This window comes from Pinus tabuliformis, chromosome 1_2, assembly GCF_031772625.1.
Source record: "Pinus tabuliformis cultivar Carrire ecotype Pingquan chromosome 1_2, CPIR1, whole genome shotgun sequence".
NCBI lineage: Eukaryota > Viridiplantae > Streptophyta > Pinopsida > Pinales > Pinaceae > Pinus > Pinus tabuliformis.
In genome coordinates this window covers 776,425,550-776,435,025 of record NC_142298.1, presented here as the reverse complement: position 1 = coordinate 776,435,025, position 9,476 = coordinate 776,425,550, and the positions used below count along the sequence as shown (strand labels likewise).

Here is a 9,476-nt window from a genome sequence, read left to right as displayed (position 1 = left end):
CGTCCGCGTCCCATTCGCCTAGGCGAATACGAAATAGCAATGCACTCGGTCAAGATCCAGTTCGATCTCTGGGCAAAGAAAAGTTGTCCGCACGTGTTCAATTTAATTTGGGTAACGTGTCCCAGCAAATAATATTATATATATATATGTATGGGGCATGTGCCATGAACTGGGAAAATGACGGAAAAAGGAATTAAAAAAGCCTAACTGAAATGTGGGCTAATGAAGACAACTGCACTTACGGTTGCCATGAAAGATGCCACCCCTGTCGTTTATCGAAACGGACAAACGCGTCCCAGAAGAGATGAAGTACTCGTGTGATAATTCTGGGCCTTACACATAACCTTATCCTCAACGCGCTGAGCGTCTCGACTGAGTCAATCTCTTCCCTCTTACTCTTCAACGAAGCCGCCTGGGCATCTTCCTGCAATAATCCTGAGTTGAGATTATATGCGAATCATCAGATATACCAGGTACAAATAAATAGATTCTCAAGCTTCATCTGTACTGAGTATTTCAATTTCTGTTTTGATATCTGGCTTGCTTTGTATAAAAGGTTGCCAGGATTCGTCTGCACTGAGGAATTTAAATTTATTTGTTATCTGGCTTGATTCGCACAAGTAGATCTCTAAGTTCAATCGGCACTAGATAGTTTAATTTCAATTAGGTTTTTCTGCTATCTGGCCTTAATGGCTGTTATTTCAGGTGAAATTTCGAAGTGCAGGCCATTCTCTGACGAAAGAGTTCCCTGTGGTGGTCCAAATTTTCTCTCCCATAGAGCTGGGGGTAGGATTTCCATACGGGTATGCAGCTCCTCCAACAATAATGATGGATCAGTTCATTCAGACAACAAGAATGCAGGGTTAAAGAGAAGAAGAAGAAGAGAGGATGTTATTTTGCATTGTGATGTTGACAAGAGAGGATCCATGAGTTGGTGGCTTCCTCTTTTTGGTTGGTCTCAATCTGATCAGGAGCCATGGGCAGACGACAACATAAACGAGTCGAAAACAGGAGCCGTGGACAAGAGGTCGGGTGATACTGAAAAGGGAATGGAGGAAGGTGCAGTACCAAAGCGCTCCAAGTTTGTGAGGGGGCGTTTGACTCCAGAGAAGGCAAAATTATTGAGAAGAAACCTTCGGGACACTTCTACGTTTCATGACATTATGTACCATTCTGCCATTGCTTCTCGTCTTGCCTCACCAGATAACGAAAGTGAGGACTTTGAGAAATTATGTCCTTGATAAAACCATGTTGCAGAAAGGTTTAGCTCACCGTGTATGGACCTATATCTATAGGGAATTTTTTTATGTAAATAGTGCAATGCAGAGTAATTCATGATTTAGACTTGAGAATCGGCTTACATACAGTTTGAAAGTTCTTATGTCATAACGGGGAGTTATTAAGTTTTCACAATTGCTTAGTCTACTGTGAACACAGTTTTTAAAAGACTGTTTAACGGGGAACTTTCTGTATTGATTGATTACTGTATTAAATGTCATAGTTGGCCGTTATGGGATTTGTTTTATAAAGAAAGCATAAACATAATGGCACAGTTGGCCTCTAGTGATAATGGAGGTACTCTTATTTTTTTTATTTTTTAATAAAATCTATCATGGAAATTCTATATACACTTGAACTTACACACAAAGTTACAAAGTCACACTCTATCCTAGTTTATAGTTTATATGAAAATCATATTGATTCGGATTTAAACATGAACACAACAAATTACAGAGATAACCATAAACACAGAGATGCAGTGGAAATAATATTTCATTTCATTAATGTAAAATACTGAAATATGCTTACAAACAAAAATCGAAATAAACCAGTTAGGGCAATAATAGCATATCTCTGAGAAGAGATGTGGGGGCTACATATCTCTGAACTATGTTACAATGAGGCTCGAAAGCCTATTTGTTATTGAGAAACAATGGAAAACCCTTAACATTCCAAAACCTAACCCTAAAAGATGAAACGCCAAATTGTGGATCTCGTTTTGGGTAAGTTGGTACATCAACTTCCCGGGGTCATAACTTTGGCACTCGATCTTCGTTTGACGCGTACAATAGCTCATTAGAAAGATCTATCCGAACACTACAACTTTGGGAAGAGCCACATGTTGTTCCCAGATTTCCCAAATAATGTCGTTTAGGGCTTCAAAATGGCTCCGGAAGTTCAGGACCCGAAAAACTGCTAAAAATAGTATATTGTGCTACAATTACGGAAACTGAAAAACTGAAAGAGAGTTGTGGGGGTCCAAGTGGGATAGATGGGTGGCCAACAACATCCACCTCGATCATTCCTCCACCCTTAGGAAGCAATGGTTCCCATTGTGTTGAGTTCCTCCATCTGTTGAACTTGGTCCCTGGTGAGCTATTCTGCAATCTCTGATGTGTCCAACAATGGAGGGAAGCATGGTAGAAGGCAGTCCACATTGAACACTCGGTGCAAGCGAAGGAATGGCGGAATGTTGTGCCCCAAAGCATTGTTTCCCACAACCTTGTTTATGGTGTAAGGACCATGTTGGAGTGGTCCGAGCTTCTGATAGGTTCTGGTAAGGCGTTCTTTCTACAGATATAATCAAACTTTGCCACCCCCGTGAGACTTGTGTGGTGCCCCTGTGGGTGAAGAGAAGTTGTTTTTGTGTTCTTTCATGACCGTATCCCTCTGCTACTGTTGCTGCGTGGAGGAACCCTTTGCAAGGGTCATGGATCTGGCGACGATATTCCCCTTACTTTGGGAGCGAACCAGACAGAAAATGAATTTCCTAGTCTAGGAGATGAGCTTGCTGCCTTTCTTAGCAATGATCAAAGAGGTGGCGATAGCTGGGGCTACCTTCGGTATCTTGTATAATGAATTACCCAAAGAAATAATAACAATGCGAGGCGTTGACTCATACACAACATGTCACCTCCATAAGTATGGCTAGCCTTATAATACATCACAAACAACCAGAGGTGTAACACCACACAATACCTTGTATGTGAAGGGTTTGATGCTGTAGGGAAGGCAACATTGCTGGTCAACTCGAAGATCTTGTCCTTGGTGAAGCCACCCGATACTGTACAACTGTGGGTGTGGTGTAGTTAGTAGGCCCAACTGCTTCACAACCTCTGCTGAAATGAGGTTCTTTTGGCTCCCACTGTCAACAATGAATTGCAGCGGTGAACCCTTCACCCAAATCTGTGAGTGGAAAAGATGTTCCCCCTCCTCTGGATCTCCGGGCACATTCTTCTGGATTTTGGCGATGGCAACAGTGGCGCTGGGCTCCGCGTCTATGATCTACTTTCCTTTGCCATTCCCCTTGTCGGGTTCTGACTCAGGATCAGAACATGCATCTATTTCGTAAGCCTTCAACTTGGCCACCAGCAACTGCTTGGTCCGACACTCACTTGTGTTGTGTGTGGGGCTCTTATGGAACTCACAGCACTTTCCTGTGTCCTTCTTCAACTTCGTGGTGTTGTTCTTGTCTTGTGGCTTCGACGGGTTATATTGGGTCAACCCGCCTTAGCTTTCTCCTTTGGTCTTTGGATTCGCAGATCCAAAGTCTCGCTTCTTCTGTTTTAACTTCTGCTCAATTTTGACAGCGTATTGGTACGTTGTGCCGAGCGATGAGATGTTCAAGAACTCCATCTCTTCCTGGATGTATCTGTGTAGGCAGTCACGATATTTGAGTACCAGATGCAACTTAGAATATTTGATACCCAACTGTGTGTGAAGGGTATGGAAAATGTTGGTGAACTCTAGCACAGCTTGGTCCCTTCCCTACCGCAGCATGGTCCACTTTATGTATTTGTCCTCATAGCTTTTGACAAGGTAATACTTCTCCTTAATGGCATCCTGGAACGAATTCCAAGTTGGTGCGACTGAAAATAGTGAGCCCGTACTTTCATCCTTCTGCTCGTAGTAGGTTTCCCACTAGTCCTTGACGTGCGGGGATACTTTGACAAGAATGAAAACAATCTTTTCCTGACTCGAAAATTCATGAACAGAAAAATACCCTTCTAGAAGATTTAACCATTTATCTACGGCCTCTGCATCTATTTGACCCTTGAATATGGGGATTTCAAAATTAACTTTTACCTTAAACAGTGTGGTGTTTCTACAGTAGATGTTGGAAGCCGATGCATCACCCCTGAGTAGTCGCTGAAGGATCTGGGCAAATTTTTCCATCATCACATTCCTTTGTTGTTTGAGGGCTTCTTTGAGTAAGATTTTGATAGGATCTCCTGCCCCCTCGTCTTTCTTTTCATCCGCCATGGGAGTCCATCGAGATTTGTGAGGTTGATCTTGCAAAGGTTCAACCAGATCAAACCCTAGCTCCTTATATCCTAACCTCGTTGAGGACATGCAAAGAAAAATAGAGAAAAAGAAGACCGCTCTGATGCCACTAATCTGGATTTAAACAGGAACATGACAAATTACAAAGATAACCATAAACACAGAGATGCAACGGAAATAATACTTCATTTCATTAATGTAAAATACTGAAATATGCTTACAAACAGAAATGGAAATAAACAAGCCAGGGTGATGGTAGCTTATCTCCGAGAAGAGATGTGGTGGCTACATGCCTCTAAACTGTGTTACAATGAGACTCGAAGGCCTATTTATTGTTGAGAAACAATGGAAAACCCTTAACATCCCAAAACCTAACCCTAGAAGATGAAATGCCAAATTGTGGACCCCGTTTTGGGTAAGTTGGTATATCAACTTCCCGGGGTCTAACTTTCGTTATCTTCATTTGACGCATAAAATAGCTTGTTAGAAAGATCTATCTGAGAACTACAACTTTGAGAAGAGCAACATCAGTCCATGACCCCATGTTTCTCCCAGATTTCCCAAAAAACGTCGTTTAGGGCCTCAAAACGGCTCCAGAAGTTCAGGACCTGAAAAACTACTAAAAATAGTAAATTGTGCTACAGTTACAGAAACTGAAAGAATGAAAGAGATAGTTGTGGGGATCCAAGTGAGATAGGTGGGTGGCCACCAACATCCACCTAGATCACATATAGAGAATTTAATAGGGTCATTTACCTAGAGTTTATATAAGAATCATATTAAGTTAATTTAATTGGACCATTTACTTATAATGGATATTGTGTCAGGGTTTAAGAGAAGTAAATATAGCAAACATTAAACAAACATTCAAATCATGTACACCATGATATACCTAGAAACCTCTAATTGGAGAGAAACCAACCAACAATAGATCTATTATTGTTCTTGGCTAAAACATAGTCAAGCTAGCCAACAACCTGAGCTTTCATTGCTCAACCATGGCTCACTACAATGGACAATCCTCTAGCCTTTTAATGACTTCAAATACATGTAATACTATGAGCTTATTACCATGGATCACCAATACCGAGTGCCCAAGAAACCACAACTGTTAACCATAAATGTTGACACAACCTCAACCCCATCACAGGGTTAAGTTTATTTAACAATCCCCCCCTTTAAACTTGACTTTGGGTTTTTCTCAGCCAAATCTAGCTAAACCAACCAAGTGAGAAAGCCACCACCACTCACCTCCAGGCCCTACCAAGCCAATGTCAAAGTGTTTAAGAATTTCACATGTTGTCCTAACTCAACATGCTTCCACATGCTCCCTTATATCACCTAGGTTTATATCCAAACTTTACCTGTGATTATCTACTGGGGTACACACGCCATATCAGGGCTTGCAGTCGTATTCCCATTTACATGTAAAAAAATAAAATACAGTAATTTTATCTATTTATTTATTTATTTTTCAAGTTACTATCCTAGCCTTAAGTCACTATTCTCTTAGCAACTTGCTTCCACACAACTTGAACCATTTGCATCTCACCTTGTGAGACCGCTATCTCACTATCTCAAGCCTGCTCTTATAACTAATGCTCTTACCAAACCTCTTCATAACCCTTGCGATTATTGGATTTCACTAGCATAAGGCTCTTCAATTTATTAATGATATCACCTAGAATCTTGCAGACACATTCAATCATATATTATGCCATCCTTGGTATATGAAGTTTGCAGTTTTTTTAATCTAGAAACCATATGGATGCCAACACATTCACAACACTAAATTTCTCTAGTTTCAACAATTAGATACAAGCTTCACATCTTCCCTCACATCATCATCATCATCGTTTCCAGAGATAAAATTCTAGACATAATCGATGCCTAAGAATCCCACCTAATATATGAATGAAGTGAACCAAATGAAAATAGTCACTAACTCCTCAAAGCTAAGCCCATGAATGGGTGCTGAAGTGGTAATCTTCCCTCTCCATCTACTCAAAAGAAAATATGTGACAACAAAAAACAAGAAAAGAACACCATGTTGGTTAGTACCATAGGCAGTAGCAAAGCATCAAATTCCAATGCCTTTGAATTTTTACATTTAAAATTATTCATCTTCTTGGGAGAAGCACAGCTATCAATTGAAGTGTCCATCTTCTAGTTACTGCACCAACCCATTTCACCAATAAATTTTCTTATTTTTCTCAACCTCATTCCATGTATTCTCCTCCCTGCATATAATGGGAAAGTCTAGTTGCAAGACCATTGGGGAGGCCATGTTGGGCCCACCAAACTATGAAACAAATTCAAGTAGGATTCAAAGTGGCCATTGTACCTCTGCTCAGCCCGAGATGAACACGATGCTCCTTCTGATCCTTCATTGCTGCAACAATGTTGTTGCTGACCACGCCATGGGTCATCCAGAAAAATGCATGCCCAATAGTTCCACAATATGTGTTACCACAAAAGCTTTGCCAGTCTCCACAAAACGTTTTTCCACAAATCCAACAAGATGTCTCCAACGAATATACCCCAGTAATTGAGCGTCTCATTCCAGTGACCGTTAAAGATGTTGGTGATCTAGATGCGCTTTGAACGTCTCATCAAACCATCGTAGAATGACTGTGATGTCCCATAGTTCAAAAGTAAAGTTGTGAACCATATATCATTGTGGTTGGAGTGTGAAAGCATTTCCTGTCAAGGCAATCTTAGGCCTCGGTGGATCTATAAATCTTGAAACTGTAGTCTGTAGAATAAACCCAACCACTGATATTTGCAAGGCTCTAACTTTTCCACCACTCAGAGGCATCACGAGAGGACCTTTCCTTGCCCTTAACTTGATTTAGCAACAACCCAACATTGCTGCAAAACCCTTTTTTCTGCACTCGGCCTATGGAAAACCTGTCAACATTTCCAGTAGGGTGTTTCCGTCCATCATGCGCACCTCCACCATGACCCCATAATCTAATTTAAATTTTCAAAAAATATTCTCTATGCCCAGGCCTTGGCAAAGCTTTTAGGCTTCATTTCCTTCTTTCTCCTCATCGATCCATTGCTCAACTAGCCCTGCTAGTTTGTGCAATGAGCCATTGCTTCAACCAGCGCTGCTAGTTTGGGCATTGAAGTCCATTTTTGGGGACACTTTATCGATAGGAACAATTCCATGAGAATGAATACCTAATTCTTTGAGGCTTTGTTCACCATGCTCTAATACCACTTGTTAGGGTTCAAGAGAAATAAATATAACAAACATTCAAACCATGTACACCATGATTTACCTAGAAAACCCCAATTGGGAAAAAACTAACCAACAATAGATCTATTATTGTCCATGGCTAAAACACAGCCAAGTCGGCCAACAACTTGAGCTTTCACCGCTCAACCATGGCTCACTACAATGGAGAATCCTCTAGCCTTTTAATGGCTTCAACTACATGTAATACTATGATCTTATTATCATGGGTCACGAATACCGGGTGCCCAAAAAACCACAATTGTTAACCATAACTGCTCACACAACCTCAACTCCATCACATGGTCAAGTTTACCTAACAATCCCCCCTTTAAACTTGACTTTGGGTTTTCCTAGGCCAAATATAGCCAAACCAACCAAGCCTCAACTCCATCATAGGGTCAAGTTTATCTAACATATAGAAATTATATGGAGGGAATTCAATCATACCATTTATTGTTCATTTCTTGAAAATCATTCTTTAATTATAATGAATCATTGTTCTTTGTTATAAGGTAATTGGTCTAATCATTCAGAAAATTTTAATATATATTTTTAAAAACAACCAGAACATAGTATTAATTTATTGAGATCATTGCAATGTCCAACAATATAAGAAAACTACTAAAACTTTCCAAAACATGATTTTCATTCACAAAATATAACTTACTAAAATGTTTTGGGCCCTAATGATCGTGTGCATTATGATATAGAAGACCATATTAAAAAAAGACATGTAAATATTATAATACTCAAATTTAAGAATCAAACCTACATTGAACCATTTCTTACATTTCTTCATATTGGGTAGATATAAAGAAGACATACAAATACTATTCATGAATCCAAGCAAGCAAGACAAGTAGAAAATACAAGCAAGTGAAGTATGAAATAAATACAAACAAGTAGAGCAGAAAAAAAAAATAGAAGATATTCAAATTGGAATTTTCTCCTTTCCAAGTAGCAAGAGGATTCACCATAATCTATGCTTTTGATCTTCCATATTTGTTACTAAAATGTAATTTTTAGATTCACCATAATCAATTCTTTTGATTTTCAATATCCATTACTAAAATGTAATTTTAGTAAGTAAGCCATACATGCATGTGTGAGCTCTATGATGACTCAATTGTATAAATATGATCACATTTCTTTTTTGGAGTGATAATGATATGATCACATTTCTTTTTTGGAGCGATAATGATATGGGTAAAATGTGCTTACTTATTTTTTTAATTGTTATGGTAAATAGAAAAATAGTTAAAAAGAATTGTAAAGCTAACAAGGAGCCACTGCTGTGGTGGTAGTCCCTGCCGGGGTCTGCAGGGAACTTAGAGAAGGTGCGAACCTTGCAGAAACCATATTTAACTTTGCCTTTGGATGACCAAATGTGATTAATGAAGAGTTTGGTGGGTGCGGCAGATCACATTCCATCCAACATAAAACTCAGTTTTGTGCTTTGTGATACGAATATTATATTTCTATTGTAATATAATTTACTGTCTAAATATTTGTTAAGAATAAAACTTCTAATTTAAAAACAAAAAATCGAACTTCCGTAAACTATTACATTAATTTATTAAGATATTTAAATTAAAACATTATTTTATATAATGAATATGCTTATAAAATGTTTAAATTAAAATTTAGCAAACTGTCTATCGAGAAGTTATGAAATTGACCAATTAATTGTTTCCCTAAAAAATAGGAGATTGTATTTTGGAGTGGGAAACAAAATCTCATTAATGATCTAGCAACTACCTGCCACTTTTTGGTGAGGTGGAGGTATTTACTAACCACAAAAGAGTGGTCGATTGGAAATTGATAAAAATCTTGTGTTTGATTTCTTTTGGCTCATTGTGAGAGAAAATGCTAAAGAGAAGCAATATCCTTAAGGGGATAATGGTTGGATGCAATATCAATGTTGAGAGGAGCCAAGTACTCAACTACT

At 39.0% G+C, this 9,476-nt stretch overlaps 1 protein-coding gene across 1 annotated transcript; it reads left to right on the top strand.

The window, feature by feature from the left end:
* Positions 1 to 493: 493 nt before the first annotated feature.
* LOC149208160 (uncharacterized) lies at positions 494 to 1,491 on the top strand. Its single transcript, XM_089394010.1, has one exon. The coding sequence runs from the start codon at positions 690 to 692 to the stop codon at positions 1,239 to 1,241; it is 552 nt and encodes a 183-aa protein (XP_089250136.1). The 5' UTR covers positions 494 to 689; the 3' UTR covers positions 1,242 to 1,491.
* Positions 1,492 to 9,476: the final 7,985 nt, after the last annotated feature.

What these genes read in the sequence shown, in the direction of transcription:
- LOC149208160 (XM_089394010.1), top strand. Translation starts at nt 690, where the DNA reads ATGGCTGTTATTTCAGGTGAAATTTCGAAGTGCAGGCCATTCTCTGAC.